The sequence below is a fragment of the Styela clava genome, chromosome 14, assembly GCF_964204865.1.
Source record: "Styela clava chromosome 14, kaStyClav1.hap1.2, whole genome shotgun sequence".
Classification (NCBI taxonomy): Eukaryota; Metazoa; Chordata; class Ascidiacea; order Stolidobranchia; family Styelidae; genus Styela; species Styela clava.
The window spans coordinates 12762619-12783111 of NC_135263.1; the positions used below are offsets into that span (position 1 = coordinate 12762619).

General features: G+C 30.5%; 1 protein-coding gene across 1 annotated transcript; it reads right to left on the reverse strand.

Moving 5' to 3' along the window:
- Positions 1 to 5: 5 nt before the first annotated feature.
- Positions 6 to 18798, reverse strand: LOC120341463 (uncharacterized). Its single transcript, XM_039409972.2, has 26 exons — positions 18557 to 18798; positions 17293 to 17352; positions 14747 to 14897; positions 13807 to 13971; positions 12441 to 12583; positions 11245 to 11269; positions 10836 to 10949; positions 10412 to 10461; positions 9813 to 9972; positions 8999 to 9166; positions 8005 to 8171; positions 6837 to 6967; positions 6189 to 6338; positions 5820 to 5937; positions 5600 to 5733; positions 5180 to 5283; positions 4487 to 4642; positions 4142 to 4300; positions 3685 to 3765; positions 3275 to 3406; positions 3035 to 3117; positions 2603 to 2734; positions 2336 to 2432; positions 1928 to 2229; positions 1403 to 1499; positions 6 to 895 (listed from the first exon to the last, which is right to left on the reverse strand). The coding sequence occupies exons 1-26, from the start codon at positions 18794 to 18796 to the stop codon at positions 744 to 746; spliced, it is 3471 nt and encodes a 1156-aa protein (XP_039265906.2). The 5' UTR covers positions 18797 to 18798; the 3' UTR covers positions 6 to 743.
- Positions 18799 to 20493: the final 1695 nt, after the last annotated feature.

A 20493-nucleotide genomic window follows, 5' to 3' on the forward strand; every position in this document is an offset into this window, starting at 1 on the left:
TACAATCAAAACTTCCACAGGTATTTATTAAGCAAATAATTCAAAATATTGTAACACAGATTTTTAAAAATACTTTTGTTTCTATAATTTAGCTTAAGAGTAAAAGATAACACTTGGAAACTACAATAAAGCGGCTGGAATCTAGAATAATATAAATTACATGACACATCTTGTGAGTATCAACCGAAATTGCATCCTCATTGTCTAAATTCAGTTTCATATACACGACAAAGTCAATTAGTTTTACATTGATAATCTCTCAGTATTTAATATTATTAAAAAGCTATAATTATGTTAGAAATCTCAGTGGAAGTAAATAATAACCGTAAAAATAATATTTAATATAAAACAAATAACTTTGATACGTTATTAATGGTATCTCGTTGAAAAATTTATTAATATTAATCGCGTTGACGATGTTGGAGTTTACGTTGCTAATGGGAAAAATAAAAATTCTAACTGAACTGCTGGCATATATGAGAAATGAACCAGAATCCTGGCATGAGGCAGCAAATGCATAAATCATACGTCATTTGAAAAACGCAGTTGGTCATCCGATGTGTTAAATCGATAACTATACTCACAGGTGAACTTCAAGCCGAATGAGTAAGATTGGTCATGATTTTAAAGTGTCTTACAAATCCATTGACAGTTGGATGACCAGATAATTTTGATTCTCTTTCTAAATTTGCGTTATCACATCTTCGCTACCCTGTATTGTTAGTTATGCAATAACATCGATATCATCTCATGACGTCACTTTTGGGTGAATTTTTAACAAAAGTAGAAACCCCAGTTCTTGATACAGTGTCGTCATTAGCATCATCCTCGCGTATTCTTTGTTGTATTCTTGACGTGCTTGGTGACGTTTGAGGGTTTTCATCCGCTATAAAAACTAAAAATATCATGTAATTAAAATGAAGTCTCCTAAATTCGTAATTTCTTAACGTTGTATGGCATTTTGAATTTATCGTGGTGACTCAAATGATCGGGATGATTCCAGTGACAGGTTTTAAAAAACTGTCGTGTTTTGCCTCTGTCTGCAAATGCCATAATTGCTATATTTGGTTGATTCCAACCATCTTGATAATATTTTCCTCGGATTCCATACATCACTCCTATAATTACAAGCAATGCGCAAAATTCTTGCTATCTATCAGTATTATCTATTGTAAAATAAAGTCCAAATTAGTCAGGTGTAGCCTTATACAATAGCTTAAAAAATAAGTCAGTCAAGTATATATGTTACAAGTTATAAAAAACGATATTTTATGTCTAAGTTTTTGTACAAGAATCTATGAAACATGGATTGCAAGCAGGTCCATAAATTGAACAAACTGGAGAAAAATAAGCATTTCGGCACAAAAACGCACGGACAATTCCATACCCTCCAAATTCTTACCATTGTTATCAGCATCATTCATTAATGGATTGTCAAATGACATCAATTTAGAATCATTTGAAATCTTTCCGTTCTTTGTCCAATGTACTGAATCAATCTGCAGAGAATTTATTTGTTATGAAGGTATTACTATACGTTGAATAACATTAATGCTTAGCTTATGTTTAAAGCAAATTGGATTAATTTATTTAAATTCATTCATTTAAGTTTTTTTTTTGAAACAGCGATGTTACACATTGGAAAACTGGAACAACCTTACTACTTCACTACAAACAACAACAGCTGAAATGTATGAATATATAAAAACAGGGATTTTAGGACACAGTGTAACATGTTATGTTATGTAACATGTGTATTATACACAGTGTAATATAACAGGCATTATATTATAGCAGGCATTGTTGATAACGGAAATACTTTTTTTGACGGCAATACTAATACGGCTAAACGTTTCCAGAAGTACGTACTGTAATATGATCAAACTATGTTTGTCAAATATTGAAATATAAATTTGCATTCATATACCTCTAAATTATTGTTGTCATGATTAGAAGTAGTTGGACTTTGCGTTCTTTGAAATGATTTTCTTTTTTGTAGACAAATCATAAACGTCATTGCTAGAACGAGTAGCACGACGGAACAGACAACTGCTACAGCAATAATTGCTGCATCTTTAGCTCTTTCGTTGAAGGGTTTTTTATTTACTGAATCGTTTGTGTTGTTATTAGTAAGTTTGGAGGGCGAAGATCCATCTTCGATGAATTTATCATTGAAAGAGGCGTTTTGTAATGCAACAAAAAGTGGAAAAGAAACGGATTCGTTGTGATCTGTTGAAGACAAAAAAGATTTTGAAACATCTGTTGATTACGACCTTGCTTTTATCTAGTCGTTGATATTTGTAATACATCTGAATGGGTCAAAAGAAAAACATACCTAGGCTGTCATTGATCACGATTTTGTTGAGATAAAGGAAAAGATTCTCAGCCAGATTATATACATCGTATCCATCTCCACTGCCACTCCTTTGCTTCTATATTGTAAAAATGTATCAAATGATAATTAAAAGAATCAACCTAATGACACAAAATCACATCATCACTATACAAATTTAAATTTCGAAATTGATTGTTATGTTCGCATTCATAAAAATTGACATACCATATATACTTTAAAATACACTTAAATGGATATTTAACTCACTATGGCCGTTGCTATTTTCAGTTTAGTTGATGTCAAACTTTCTGCAATGCACTTAACAACAATTTTATCTGAGTAGCTCACAAGTGGTTCCATATTTCTGATCTCTTCACAGATTGTACTCACAGTTGAACCCTTACAAAAACACATACATTTAAAATTGAAAGGTATCCGAAACGCTACTGCAAATAAAATTACACCTTGCTAGTAATAAAATGGTAAACGTTTTTGAACAATGAATTTTTTAATAAAACTTCTGAGTTTCCAATGCTTTTCTCAGCAATAGAAAATTACCACCAGGGGAATTTTACACGTGGCATATTTTAATCCATGTAATACCCGCTACTCCTTGACTGAGTGCTTGCAAATTGGAGGAATGAATGAGGAGGTTTTATGTAATATATTCATAAGAAATTCTCAATTAAGCAATCTTACCTGAAGAATATGCTGTCTGTCAAAGTAGAGATAGACCATAGGACATGGTTTTACATCACGGCTACTTCTCGGTGATGGTTTATCTGAAAAATAAAGTTTATGTTAAGAGTAGAATTATCATTAGGATTTTTGTTGATTAAAACTAAGTAGAATAGTCTATAGAATATAGAATAGTTTATAGAATATAGAATTTTAATTTGTCTATAACCATCAATGCTTGAATATAATCATATTTCTTACTTTTGTCGAAGCAATCAGCATTGTATTGACAAATTAGTGGGATGTTATTACTGCAATTAGTAGAAATACATTCTTCTTTTCCACACCGTCCTTTTCCATAAACCGGATGGAAGCACTCAGTATTGTTATCAACTGAAATGAAGCATTGAAACAGTAATTGAGAGAGAACATTTTCACCAATCTTTCCGTTCGCACGCTATTCATGGTTTCAGATGTACGGAAAGCTTAATATTTTAATAATCAGTCTTTTTGGAATAATTCATCTCTTTTAGACTGTTCAATATAATAATTTCTTCAGCTACGTTTAAAACTGCTTGTGGTTTAACCCTAACAAGTTTATCTTTTGATATCGATTTATTGCATTTTACCAACAATATTCACATAAAGTTGAGAAATAATCTTAATCTTACATTTATTGTGAAGAGCTTTGTAGTTGTGAATAACAGACTTGCACTCGCAGAAGACATCCTCACATGTAACGACGTTAATTCCTTTGAACGGAATAATAAAATGCACTTTTAACAACTTTTTGCAGTTACCAAATTCTTGATTTTTCCTCAGCCTTTTCAGTATTTTGAAAAGGTATAAAATTAATTGATAAATCTTCAACCAATTTCATCAAGTTTTGTGAACACTCTTCATGAATGATAATTTTCTGGTTATTTACAAAGTCGCAGGAAAATATTCAAAAGAAATGTACTCAATAAAACAATTACGTTTTTAAAATTTCTTCTAAAATACATTTTATCGCAATTTTATCATATATGTGACTTAACAATATTAATAACACGACGTATAGCTATTTTACTATTACATTCTTCAAATATTACAAATTTTTATCCGAATAACTAAAAATATATTTCTTACTTTGGTCACAAAATTCGCCTTCATATCCTTCATGACATTCACATGAAAATTTGTTGACGTCATTAACAACGCAATCGCCATAGGAACCGCAGTCTGTTCGATCAGTGAGTTCGTGACTACCATCTCCTAACTCGAACTTAACTTTGCATGCTGGAATTTCTGTATAATACACAAAAATTAACTACAATCCATTACCAAAAATGAAAAAAAATATTGGATATTGTACATTGGTCTGCATGAGATTATGGTTGTGTTTGTAAAATTGAACTTGCATTATTAACAATTGTTAATGAGTTATTCACATAATATCACTGTAACTTGCATGCATCCCATTTTTATTTTCACCTTGTTCACAGAATCTCCCGTAATATCTTTCATGACAAGTGCATTTGATTGTTTGTTCTTCCAACGAAACAATCTCGCAAGTTCCATTATTTTGGCAAGGAGAAGGTACATCAGCGCACAGATCGACAACTTTCTCGCAAAACAAACCAACATAACCTGTAAACCAAAAAAAGTAGTTACATTTGATATACAGTTACAGTACACTTGTACAAACCTAGTTTATTTTGAGTTTCAAGTATGTTTTAGGCGACGGTGACAACGCAAGATTCAAAATTATGCATAATTCGCAACTAACCTCCTATTATACTAATGTGAAAAATCATTTCAAACAGAGTCACTAAAATAAAACAACAATGCTCTTAGTCTATACCCTATGCGGACATGAATATACAATGACTAATATAACCACCACTGTATTGGAGATTATATATATGAAAGTGCACTCGTTATTTATAAAATATGGCCAAATTTGGGTATGAATATCGGGCCTGTGGAAGCAGGCTACTAGAAGAAATTTGTAAGCTTCTAGGAAATTCCATAGCTATTTACTAAACATTAATAACAGATAGTCTATATCAATCGGGGGAAAAGGCTATGTTTTCACACGAACAACCGCAACGGGAATAACAATAACAACAATTTAGCAAGGCGTTCCATAGGTCCACTTAGTGTCCAAAAATGTAAATACAATACCTAGCCTGCATGCACACACGAATGATTCTTCAGATGGAATGCACGTTGCACCGTTGAGACATTCGTTATTGAAAGAACAAGCATCAAGTTTATGATCACAGGTTCTGAACAGAAATGATAACAACACTAAAAATTCTGAGTGTAGATAATTTCATTTGAACAAATGCTGCATGCAGCATAGAGTTGGGATAGTATCTCAATTGCAGGGAAGCGTCATCATCCCTGCCAGTGCGTTTCCGAATACAAAATTTAGGTTATCCTAATCAAGAAAACATTCAAAAAAATTGGGATAGCACAAAATGTATAATATATCACCTATTTGAAAATACTTCATGAAAAGCACATTGGACGACATATACAGTTCAATATGGTTACATGCATTGTATATATATTGACCAACCAAATGTACGAATAACTTACTCTCCTGCGAAACCTTTAGTACATATGCATTGAAACCCTCCAATAGTGTTTATGCATTCTGCATCATTTTTACATAAACCATGTTGGGTTTCACATTCATTAACATCTTCCTCACAATTGAAACCGGTATATCCCTAAGAATATAATTTTAATTTAGTTACGAACACAGTAATACAAAAAATTTATTGTCGAGTAAAGGTGAGTAGAAAAGACAACATACTTCGTCACAGTTGCAATGGTATCCGTCTCGTATGGGCATACATTCTCCCTGGTTTTCACAAGTTATGTTGGCACAAAAGTCGACCTCGTTTTCACAATGCTTACCAGTGAAACCTAGCCTAAAAAAGATTCGCCATTTAATCAAATATTGAATATATGATAAATATTTATTGGATCACCATACCATAATGATACTCTAACTCGACTCAAGTTTTTACTGAATAGGATTGATCTACTGTTGACCATCACAGTACAGAAATCGAATTTGAGCAAATTCAATGTCTTCGTTGCCCTAATATAACGGTTACTAAATGTGACAGAATGTAGCATTCAACTCAATGCTTCTACCGACGATAAGAGATGAACTCACCCACAAACGCACGTTACGTTATTGTTTAATACAAGACATCTTGCATCGTTCTGGCAGGGATTTTCTTCACATTTCAAATCATTTCTTTCTTCGCATGGATCACAATCAATTTCACAATTTTCTCCTTCAAATCCGGCGGGACAAACGCATCTGATAAAAGTATACAAAAAAAAACATCGAAAAATAAATTTATTGTCTCGAAAATGACACCTATATACATTTGCACCTATGTACATTTGCACCTATGTATATTTGCACCTATGTATATTTGCACCCACGTACATTTGCACCCACGTACATTTGCACCCACGTATATTTGCACCCACGTATATTTGCACCCACGGACATTTGCACCCACGTACAAATGAACATTTTCGCGCTTGACCTACGTGGGTCGACTTTGAGATATGATATGCTTCTTGAAAGATAGAATAATGTTTTCAAATATTTTGAAGTAGACTTCATTTATGCGTCAATTTTCTGTGATTACATTCGTTTTAAAGTATTTTGTGTTGATTTTTGCTATACATTAATCTCGAATATGGCAGAAGATACGACGATCATTATATTCATTTATATCTGCCAGAAGCTATCATCGAAAGAGAATGGTTGTTAAGTCATCGAAAGTGAATAGACATACATACTCACATGTATTCATTCTCCAAATTCACGCATGTAGAGTTAACTGGACACGGTAGTTCTACTGATTCGCAGGATGCTACTTTTGTCTGGCAATATTTTCCAACATATCCAACTTCACAATTACACACAACTGTTTTCTGTAAACAGTACCGCGGTTATACCATTTTGTAATATTTAGCCTTTGGCTAAAATTCTACAAAAATTTAGGTACTTTTAAACAAAAATAGTTTTTGACGGGTGTAAATTTAAACTTATAGCAGAATATAAATGTTGATTCTCTTTGAAATAAAAAGTTCAACTGTATATAAAAAGATTCAACTGTAGCCAAAAAAAGAATAAATCAACGAATTGTAAGTGAATATGTAGACAAACCAATACGTAGAACTTCATTGAAGTTGATAACAACGATTGAAGTGTCAACGATTGTGTTCATCTAATATTTACGTCAAAATTTCACGCATTTCTTCCAACAAAATTGCTATGAAATTACATTTAAATTGATATCGTATCTTGTAAAGTATCATGTTACCACAATGTGAGCTGAGAATGTCAGTTCAAATAAAACCAAAACACCAATTTAAATGTGATAAAATTATGTGTTGTATTTACTTTGCGAAACAAATATATTTATTCCTCCAAACTAAACCTAATGTACCCACAAAACATTTTGCTTTAATCATTTGTCTGGTCATGAAAATTATGCAGGCATGTTGGCCTAACTTTTTATGATGAATTGATTACTATCATGTGAAAAATTCACGACAATTTTTTACTGAGAAAGCTATCAGTTGAATAAACTATTCTATTATGTGTAAAAGCAAATTATAGTTTAATTTCATCTGTTTTTCTCCTCAATTTAAAGTTTATTCCAGGTTAAAGGTAACTGACATATAAATTAAAAAAAAGCTTTATTCCGAATTCTAAGAGTGATGTAGTTGTAAAATAAATTTGATGCAAGCATTATGTATGAAGAATAAGTTTCACATCGATCATTCGACGGTGGCCTAACGAATTGAAATTCATTTAAACAAAACTTCCTCTTGCAATAAAATTGAAGTAAAAGGTACAATGTATTTTATGTACAAACCTTTCGATGTGATAAAATGTCGTCGTAGATACAACTAAAGAAAATTACTCAATCCAGACATTTGTAACAATCAAAATATTTACTAACTTCGTGAAACTCAGATTCTTCTTCAAATATTGAGAAACATCTGCCATTACCATTACAAGTATCATCTTCACATGGATCTTGTATTTTTTCAGCACATGTCGGTCCAAAAAAACTTTCAGTGCAAGTGCATTCATATAGTCCATCAGAAAAGCTTTCACATTTTCCTCCTGAGAGGAATAAGTTTACTTTATCAATAAAATTTAATTGGTTATTTAATTTATTTAATTTCCGTATTAAAACATAAACTAAAAGCGTGAAATAAAAGGAGTTTCGATAACTGAGTGATTTGGCGCCCATGATCCTTTTTTGAAGGATAATTTTAATTCTATGATTGTCTGGTCATGTGTGAGAAGCAGCCATTTTTGGCTGATGAATCGCGAACTTCAAATTCTGAGTTTACTTAAATATTGATTTCAGAATTATTGTGCTATAGATATTGATGATTTAAAGTATATTTTATCAATACAATATATGAGTAATGCATATCACAGTTATGTCATTGGACTCCCATATTTAGTAACCTGTTAAAAACACGCGACCCAGTAAATTATGTTTCAATTTCGACTCGTCATTGATATGAATTATGTTTTGCTCATTTCCAGTAACTATAAAAATGCAGCGATGAGCAAGATACGATGAATAATTTTAGATTTGATTTAAACGAAAAAAGTTCTCTAGTGACTGAAAACAACAAGACAATGCTTGTTACCAACTTAATGACATGTTTAAAACAGTATATGAAAAGAAAAATCTTTATATAAGAATACGAAGTTTTACTTTTTTCCATTTTGCTGAGTAATTACTATTACACTTGAGGTCTTACTTATTTTGTATACTTTATAAACAATTTTCAAACGGGATTTTATATTTTGGACAGAAGATAAAAAAAAATTTTCAAACAATATTCCAATAATGAAGCGTACTAATGCAATGTATTGAAATAATAAAATTATCTTATAATCAAGCATCAGTACGGCAAGGTAAAATATCTTACCATTCAAGCATGGTTCACTTTGACATCCATCAATCAAAGATTCACAATTTTTCCCAGCATATCCTTCGTTACAATCACAATCATATGAATTTATTCCATCAACGCATTTTCCGCTATTAGAACATGAATTTTCCATGCAATCATCAATGTCGATTTCACACTTTTCACCTTTAGCGAGAAAAATATTAAAAACGTTAAATAATAAACATATAAATACCTCTTTTACTAAGAAGCTATATCATTATAAAAATATTCAATTTAAAATAGCGTTATCGACAACATTTGTTTTGCACCAAAGCAATTAGTTTTCTATTCTATATATTGAAAAGAGACAAATTGTTGGATATCCTGACATTTTCTTTAGTATATTTTTAACAAACAAGTAAACTGGTGTCAGATATGCTATGTAATATTACTTGTTATTGCTATAGGCAACTCAGATTTCTGAAAAGTTTCTCACGAGGATTGCAAACCCACATGAATTTCGTTCTGAGATGAAATGTAAATTGTCAGTTTAGAAATTATAATTATCATTCAATCCACTTAGTGACTGCACTTCTGTGGTTTACAAATGGCTGAAACATTCTGACACGCAAAATTCTTCATCAACCTTCCCAATTTGAGACATTTGAAAATTTGCACTGTCGAGCCGATATGACCCAAAACGTTTTCTTTTGTGTACTTATTTTTAGGTAATATAAACATAACATCTTCGCCACATATGTAATGACAAATCCAGTTAATGACTCGGAATGTGTTTTTCCAATAAAAATCGTGCTTAAGGTTTTATTGAATAAAATTTTTATCAGCTAACCCGTGAACCCTGTATCGCATAAACACCGGAAACCGGAAGAATCCGACTCGCATTCTCCGTGGTAACCACAAGTTTCATCAAGGCAATGATTTACTTCATTTTCACAAAATTGACCATGAAATCCATCAGGACATTCACAAATAACGTGGTTGTCTATATCCTAAAAACATCAAACATTAGAATATTCGGCTATCATGAAAAGAAATGCTACATAAAGAAACACAGAGATATTGAGTGCGATAGAGAGAGAGAGAGAGAGACAGAAAGGGAGAGCTTTAAAACACAAACCAAAAAAAAACGATTTGACCAAAACTGAATACTGAGGATAGTAAAAAATCAATTGAAATTTCATGTATTTCAATTTTAATTTCTCATTTCCTAAATTCTGGTAATAAATTCTGATGGAATATATATTTAGTAATAGTAGAATATTGAATAATCATCAAAACCAAAAAATCGCTATCTCTAAGTTGCTGCTTCCGTATTATTTTAATTTGCTTTAAGAGTCTTGCTCTCTCTGCGATTATTGAAAATATAGCGATGGAAAGAAACTTTAAAGTAAAATTCGGAAATATTGGAGCGAAATAATAATAACTTACCTGACAAGAACCGTCATTGTGACATGGCTCGAAGTAGCATAGATTATTTTCTGAATAGACACAAATAAAGTTAGATTCGTAAAACTATATTCTAAATCGTATAAATGGGAGATTTGAATTGCAATGAAACTGTTGCTGTTTGTATACAGATATAAATAAATAAATCCATGAATAGTGAGTACCACGAAATCAACATATTAAATTGTGAATTTACATTAGATAAATCTACTTTTCAGATAAAAGTGTCATCTTGAAAATTTGCTACAACATTTTTAAATCAATTTTTGTCCAAGAAATAGAAATCTTTTGTTAGAGAGTAATATGAAAATAGTAAATTTTCAGCAATATTCATAAATCTCTAGTAGAATTAAGTAAAAGAGCTACAATTATACGTAAGGTGCAAGAATATAAAGATAAACAATACCTGAACAATCTTTGCCTCTATATCCTCCATTGCATACACATTCATATTCTTCGTCATTTAATTTCGAACATGACCGAGTTCCATTTTGGTTACATCCTGCTGTTACCATGCATTCTGCAATATAAAAATTTCATCTTCAAATAGACTTTTTGAGCTAATTATGTTTGAGCCAAAATTGCAAAATGAAGAAAAACTGTAAAAGGTAATAATTTCCTTTGCAAAATTACATGCAAATTTAAACAGGAATACTAAGAAAACGATATCAAATTCATGTAATCTTTATCTTGGCCAGTTCAATTTTCCACAAATAAGACGCAATAATACCCGAAAATTATTTTGTGAATAGACATATTTTTGCGTGACCAAACATGATTCGACAGTAAATTTCTGTGAATACAAAATTTCTCACCATTTTGCATGTTGAGTGTTTCCTCCTGTAAGAATACAGAAACAATATTTCAGAAAATTAATGCCAGACCATGTTTGATATACAGTTTTCAAATTTATAGTAAAAGGTATATATATATTTATATATATATTCGTAGCTAACTCAGATGTATTACCAACAACAAATTTTATATGAAAAGACAAATTTTTATAGTAAGACGTGAAATTCAAGCAAACAAATAAATATCTTTATTCAAAGTTAGGATATTTTTTTTTCATTATAATTCGGAATAACTTGATTTAATTCACTTCGATGTGAATAACTACTTAGAATATCTAATTAGTTTTTTTCTGTCTCATAAGTTGTATTTGACTACGTACATTCATGCCGTATGCTGCTCTTTTTGAAATTTGTTTTTTCAATCATTTCTTAGCAAATATATAACAATATTTGTTTATTTCAGTAAATAATTTCAAAACATAATATTGAAACGAAAATAAAGTCTCTAATAAATGAATTTTATGAAAAAAACAATTTTAATTTAATTTTTAATTCGAAATATTGTTTTAATTAAATTCTGACAATAATATCTGATTCGGAATAATAATAATGTAACAAAATACATGATGTAATGTGTATTTCAGTCAGTTTTTAATAAATATTTAACACAAAAATTGAAATTTCGACATTAAATATTTAATATCACTTTTTAATATAATTTTGTTCCTAATGTTTCTCTAAGTGATATTTTAATGTGACGAGCACCACGAGGCGACAAATTAAAAATCGATTTAGCTAATGGGTGGGACAGATTACTGAATCAAAATAATAAAATATTGTGTATTTGAGAGAGATTTTTTATCATTTTGTACCAAATGTACGACTTTGACTATGTAATTTTATATATTATTTATTATTTTTATCAATTTGCGTAATCATTAGAATTTTTGATTAAATTATGATCCAAGTTAATTCATACGACTCTATTAAAATGAAAAATATGTTTTATGATTAAACAGCAAAAAATGAAATTTCAATTTACATCGTTTAAACTCTTTATTCAAGTCGTCATCAGCGCTAAAATCAATTGTAAAATAGCACTTAAAATTTATCCGTTGAATTTTACGTTTGTATATTTAAAAAAAAAAAGTTAAATATACAATCAATAAAATTATGGATGGTCTTTATTTTTACAATAACCAAAAAACTCTTCTTACCGTCAGTTCTAATCCATGAAGCAAATAATCACGAAGTTGTTCGTCCGTACATGTTATTTTTCTACAATCATATTCATTTTCGATCTCTTCTCTTTTGAAACGACTTTTGATAAATTCTGACGCAGTATTGCGATCAATAAAAACTGTAATGTTAATGAAATTTAATTCAAACATCCTGAAGAATTAATAGAATATGTTTATGAATGTAAGCCTTTTTGAGATTGTATAAATAAGCAAAAAAACATTAAAAAACTAGTCAGCCTTGAAAGTTCTGAAAAATTATCTTCAGAGCCTAATTTCAATCCATAATTGTTGAATATAAAAGCATCAAAACACCCAAATTGTACGAAATGAAATGGTCCTATCCGCCTGGAAATGATATTGATATGGAAATATAATATGGATTGAGTTGAAGTAAGTTATGTTGTAATAATTTTGCTTCTTCTTTGCTAAATTTGATACAACATTAAAAGCATTCGATTATGTGTATTTCATATCAGCATAAAATTATAAATTGCCCGAGGTAACAATTCTAGCCATGCGGAAATTATTACTTTTCTGGATATGTACCGCAACAAACAAACGATCCAACAACTTGAACTTCGTGAAAATACTGTAAAATGGGATAAAGCATCGTCAGCCACTTTGTTTTTGTCGAAGAGTACTTAAAATGTTACAAAGCTTCGGTGAAGTAAAATTCACAATAATTATCGCCATTGAGAATCAAATATTTTAATTGTTATAGATAGAATTGTCAAACAACCAAACAGTAAACAAATAATTATACAAATTCAGGAACATTCCTGACACACATATTTCGTTGCAATCTGGTACAAATTGCCCTTTTGCTGCCACAAGTGTGAAAACTAGCTGCTTATTTGCATTTTTGAGATTTCAACATTTAATAGTGTTGTATTTTGCGCAAAACAAGGTCATAAGATTCGCATTATATAAAACTATTTAAAGGGGCAACATTAAGTGTTATTAAGACCATCGTTGCTAACTTATTCAAATATAAGAGTTTTTTTCAAACTTATCGTAAACACCTATACCAAAAATAGATTACATTCTCCAAACTGACGTATAAACACTGACATAAGAACGTTTGTTAGAAACTAGTCAATTACAAACCAAATTTTGGCGACAAAGATTTTTTAACATGAATGACTCTTACGTAATTTTAGGTGAGAGATCTGTAATTGATTAAAGTTTCTAATATTCGGCTGAAATATTTTTACTCAGTTGCATAGTGCATTTAGAAATCTGTTTCTGGAACATTCAACAAAAAACAACAATCAGTTTATAGTTATTGACGAATATTTGAACTGATCATTATTCATTGCAATAAAATTTTCTTAAGTTTCACCATTTTCAGAGCAGTCATCTCCTATCCATCCGTGTGAACAAATAATCTCCCCTGTCTGTGGATGACAAGTCAGGCCTTGTCTTAGTTTTGACGAATCACAATAAATTTTACATCGTGGACCATAGAATTTTTCAGCACATTCCAATGATATTTTTAGCTTCAATCCTGTAAATATAGATAATGTTATGAAGCTTAAAATCAGTTGTTATTTAGCCAGTCAAAAAAGCTAAACGAGAGTTTAAAAATAATTTTTGATGCAAATATCTGGTTATAAATTCTCAAGGTGTGGAACGAATGAACTAATGTGGGAACTTGTGGATAAAATAAATTAAAGAAGATTATGTTTTGAACTTAGTTAAAATTACCAATGACATATGACCTTGACATAATTTCTAAATTTACTTTGCGATTTGAATTTGTCCACGCGGCCTAAAGTTAAAAATACAGTCACATTTTTACTATCGGCGTCATAGCACATGTCGCAATTGACCGCATTCCTAGCTTGTAACCAAATACAACACCAATTTTAAAAACTGACCAAACATGATCATTATTTATTCATTGATCTTTAGGCGTGGTGAGAAACAAATTGATGAAATGATCTGATAGCAATAATTTATATTTAATAAATATTTGACAAAAAATTACCGTGATCTCGAATATGTGCTAATCTTCAGAATTAAATATTTGAAAAAAAAAGAGTGGTCAAAGAAAAATCACGGCATCGCCATATGGCATCATCTCAACTTAAGTCAAAGAACTACAAAACGAGAAATTGTTCTGCCATTTGAAATATAATTGCTCCTAGGAAATTTAGTTTCAACAAGTGAAGTCCACTAGCCTTTAATAAAGCTCTAACCAATTTGATAAAGTTTAATAATAACTCCCTTTGATTATGGTTATACATATTAGCAAACTGCAATCAAATTGATGTGTATACCTGAGAGTGTGTCTACAATATGTGTTCTGTCTTCCCGTGGAAACATCAGCGGAAGAGGAAAGGAAAGAATATCATTAGCTCCATCCAACTTGTCGGACCCATCTTGATTTATATCTTTTTCAACTGGAAGAAGAAGAAGGTGCGTTGAAATCTAAAACAAATAATTCACAAGTTGATACTTTTAACACATCACAGATGTTGCTTTCATGAGAGTTATCTGCAAAGTTTAAGTGTGTTTTCCATGGATGGGTAATTATTGCAGTATCGAAGTAGGGATAGAAATGACTTTAATTTTAATAAAATGATCATGTTAGGAGTACAATTTTACGCTTCATCGCCTTATAATCCAGTGTTTATTTGCTTGTTATTGCTAATTGAGCGTATCTGTAGATGATCGCACAATTTATATTATCATATAATAATTTTACCACAGCGTATTATTACAAAATATCAATGATACATGAAATTGTGGTTAACGTTCCGCAAACAAAAATTTTTGTTTTATGCGATATTTATAATACCAACTTTAATATTGTTTGATTTGAGCTCCTTAAACAAATCAACCATTAAATTACATACAAATGAATTTGTCTATTAGTAGAGGTTGTGTTTGTAATAAATGCGAAAAAATTGATAACAATACAAAATTATAAGCAAATAGTCAGTTCAGAAAGCGACTACCGGATATATTTTGACCTGATACATTTCTCACGATTGTATCAAATGGGCGTGATCGAAAATTAATCAATTTAATCACGACATTTTTCTGTATCGATATTAATTTTGCACTGGATTTTCAATTCTTATCAGTACGAAAATAATAAGCTATAATATGCACTTAATGAATTGCACTGTTGATAATGAATAGAGCAATATACATGATGTAATTGTAATTATGTTAAAAATATTTCATCAAGATTAAAATGCTAGCTTTGATTAGTAATGTATTTACTCAGTTCCAAAAATAGACCATTGTTGTTTTATCGCTTCTAATTCTTTTCCACAATTAATGATGTCAATTTTAGAAAGCAATTAAATTCAAATACACTAATGTATTCCACAAAGTATCTCATGTCACGATAACAATTGCTGTCTCATGTGTAAACAACTTCATGAAAGAAAAACATATTTATTGTACTTATTTGTTGTATTCAATACAATCTTAAATGTTTTTGCGATTCATGTTCGTTAAAAAGGATTTGCAACAAAAACAGCACAATTGCTAAAGTCTTCAAATCCGGATAGGGCCAGTCGAAAAGACAATGAGGATTCAATATTTAGTATCCCTGTTTTAAATTAGCTTAATATTGGTTGCCTATTAAATTTGTGATATTGTGTTATATGTACCATAGCGCACTTACTATTAAAACTTTCTAGGCATCTAACCCAGAGTAGACAACCCACAATATAATACTACAAAATATATTCCAAAAATAGAACTTCAGTCGTTTGAATGTCAAGAAAGCTCATGTGTATTACGTAAAAGACGTCACGTCGAGACTATCGCAAATGTGAACAATGCGTAAGAGAAAAAGCTTCCTGTCACGGCATCTATTCATGCTGTCTGTTTAATACCTAACCTACCAATAAACTAAACTGATCTTGCAAAAATCACCGTATAATCCATAGCAGAAGCATTTATTATATACCTATCTAGCTATATTGTTGGTCTTACTACGTTTGTCTATTCGTGTTAAAATCCTAAACGAAACAAATCAGAACGAAATGGTGTCAAACAGGTTCAAACGTTGCACTTAAAAAATAAGTGAACAAACGTGTACAGTGTGGGAAATTTTTTACATATATACATGTTTAAAGTTTTTTCTTGGCGTTACTCTTAAAATAGAGTCGTTAGTATTACTTAAGCTGACAGTGAATATAAATAAAGTGCACTCAGATCGGTCGCCACCATGAACTTTTAAATTGTCACAGGTTTTCAAAATATAGCCATTTATCAAGACTACGAAAAAGTTAAATACATATGTTGATTTTGAATATTCAAAAGGTTTCGAATGTTTTAAAATCCGAATGCGTCATAATGTAATTTACTGTGTAATTTCTGTTTTGGTCTCAAATAATGCCCAAGATTTTCATTACTATCGAAACACGAAAAACTCAAAACAAAATTATTTTCCGCGGCACCATGAATGAAAATGCCTAATTTTTTACGTGGTAATGAAAAATATGTTTGTATTCTATATAGGTTAAATATATAATGTTGGAATAATTCGTGATGTGCCGGTCGCCAAAAGCAGTCCGCGTATGTATATTATACTGGCATACTAGGGGTCGAAACCAAAATCTGATTTACTATATTGAGTATTCTTCCTTGAAGACTCAACTACAAATATTTAATTTTTGAATAAATATATTTTTTATCGTTACTAAAAACGTCAGTCTGTATCTGGCTCTTCGTAAACAAAAAATATATTTAATACACTGTTACAATTACGTATTATACACTCAGATATTTTAAAAGAAAAGTCCGCCTAGGTAGACGTTTATTTATAAACTTAATTATATTAACAGTAATTATATCCACCCACCTTTGAATCATCGATAGGTAAATGTAGAGCGGCAAACTCTTGAAAGTTCCTTGAAGATTCCTAATTTGAATGTAAAGATAATTGAAGTCATTAATTTAAATTTAAAGGTAAATGTCAATGAATATCACGATTAGGTCGATGTATTAATTATATTTTGCATTTGAACCACCCGTGATTGTTATAGAATTCACATTTCTCATAGAAAAAAGTTGTTCATTTAAACTCACAATTAAGTGTGGCTTGTTTATACATCCATAGTCAAAACACAAACAACAATTATATGAGGTTAAAAATGTAAATTGATTTATTGATTTGAGTTATGATTAATGAAACATGATTGAAACCTCTTATGATAAGTAATTGAACGTTTCCTGTGAAAGAATCACTAATATTCAATACTAATGTTCAATGCTGAAATGGTCAATTATTCTTTCAAATTTCATAAAACGGGGAAGATCAGGATATGAATGAAATGTGCGAAAAGTATAATCACGTTAAATGATCATCTAGCAGTCATACGGATTCTCAGTCATTTGGTCTAAGGTGTCGCGCTCGTGGTATCTTCAAGACACATTTTCGAGTACGTGCATATGACCTTGATTGGGCATATTTTGTGCGTGCTGACTTTCAGTTTATTGGGTACAGGTTGAACTTGAAATATACTCGAGACAAGTATTGTCTGAAACGTTTTCGGCATTAAATTTTCTTTACAGTTGGATTCATTGATTTAATAATTTGCATTTAAAATGATGTAAAAGTCATGATTGTGACACACGTTTTTGACAATGAGGAGCATTATCCAGACAATTTGGACTCTGTTGACCCATGCCTTACACAAATAAAATTACAAAATAAAAATAAAAATGGAGTGTTAAAAGGGAGAGAAACAAAAATGCAGGAATTGTACAACTCCATTACAATATGGAAAATATTGAATGTTTAGTAAACTTTGCTCCCACCCCTAATCGCCACCTGTTTTGCGCACAGACTAACATGATCAGTATCGTCAAAAATATTTTTGTTTTTCTGCAAAACTTTATTTTTTACATTATCTGAGTGTGTGACAATATTCAGTAAAAGTGGCAAAAAATTATATTACTGAGGCATTACCATTTTCGATGAACCTGAAACTCTACCCAGAATTAAGTCTTCTTTACTTTTGAGTAAGCATGAGTAAGTAACCTTGCTATGCGTAAATTGTCCCACGAAATAAAAGTAGATTCATACAATTTATGTTGTTTTTGAAAATTTGATATAAGCTTACCTTATTCCAATTCATTCGTGAATTTCCGCAACTATGTACAAATTTCTCGTGATTATCGGTGTCTGACTTTCCAATACATATCTTAATTTTTTCCAAATTTTCGACCAGATTATTGGCTATACCGTTTTCATTGCCGACATCTTCCTCAAAATAGGGATAAACTTTCACGAACCCAACAATATCTGCAGATACTAACTGAAGATATATTGAGAGAACTACGAAAATTTTTAATTCAGACATTTTAAAAATCTAAATGATCTGAAAATAATATTTTGGAATGTTTATATATAAGGCATAATTATATAGTAAGATCAAAATAGAAAAAAAAGTAAGTTATTAAATAAATAGATCAAGATTATTAAAATTCAAATCATCATTTTGTCGTGCCTGACATGGAATATTAATTTTTTAGTTTCTCGTTCATATATCAATTCTCTGTTATTACTCTGTTATTTAATTAATTGGCCACATCAATTAAGTTTTTAATTAGACAATTTATTTTCTATGTTTTTCGAGTACGATATCCACAATATAGTACTAACCTTAGTATGAAAGTAGAGCTAAGCTCATGGCCATGTATGATAGAGGTTTTGTTTTGTAAAATATTCGACTTATTTTTGTGAAATAGTTATTTTTAAAAATGCCAAAAACGAAAAATTTCGGTTAGTGTTTATTCACGATTATTTACGTAGACTAAAGATAAAACTCATGTCGCAATAAGTTATTCACCACGAAAAAATCCCGAGAATAGCAATAAGAAATTTCCCGTCTCGAAGACAAGTCTGCGTGCTGTCATTTATTTGGCAGCTTCAAAAGTGTGTCTGTCTGAGTAATATGTACTTGAGGGCTATGCGCGTCTTTTTATCCAAATACTGCCTACCTGGAGTATAATAATATAAGTATATTCGATGAGTACTAATTTTTCAATAACTCCAAAAGCATGAGTATTTTATAAAGATACAACCATCTAATAACAGATTCTTTGTATAGTATTAAACTGAAGTAGACAAATATCGAATAGAACTCGTAATTTTTATAAAAAAAACTCGATATTTTTATAAAAAAAATCAATAGTTTATTTTCTTTTACTAATCAGCAAGATTTTTCTAAAAATAAAGTAGCTTTCTCATAAATATATCCATCATTTGACCTGTGATATTACTCACGACGTCCTGGAAGTAATGGTAACTAGTACGAGCAGACTCCATATGAATATCCGACATGTAAACTTTGACCCGCCAGTAATATTCGTGCAAACTAAATCTTTATAATCTATCACTGAATGTTCATTTGATAACATATCTACATATCATACTTGGCAACGTTTGGATAAGAAGATAAATGATGATTAATAAATCCTACGAATTAATATATCAAAAAATTTATAAACAAGTGTCGTTTTTAATTTTTTGCTTATATTTTTCAAAAATAATAATCAGAGATGATAAAAAATTTCTCCGTGATAAAATTATTCAATTTTACGCTAATTTTTAAAATTGAAAGCTCAAATAAATTTTCTCAATTAAATGATAAAATCTCGAAATTTCGCATTTCCGTTTTTTAAGTTGTTATTCCACAAAAAGTAGTGAGGTTACAAATTGCACTTTTACTATAAAGTATAACTTTATTCTTTTCTCAACCGTTACGCTAATTCTTGAGCTCAATGTACCGGTACGAAAATAACGGTATGTATTGCCATCTCATCGGTAATACGATAGCGTCAGATTTTGTACATGAATCTGTCTTACGTCTAGAATACTAATTTTTTAAACATTACTATTGTGATAATTTTTAAATTATCTGATTTTGAGTTCCTTATAAAACGTAACTAATTAATTGGAAAAGTTAAAATGAGTTGGTTGCCATTTTCACTTACACTTTGGTAAACATCTTGAAAGAAGTAAAGATTAATTGAAGTCGTGCCAACCAGACTTGGA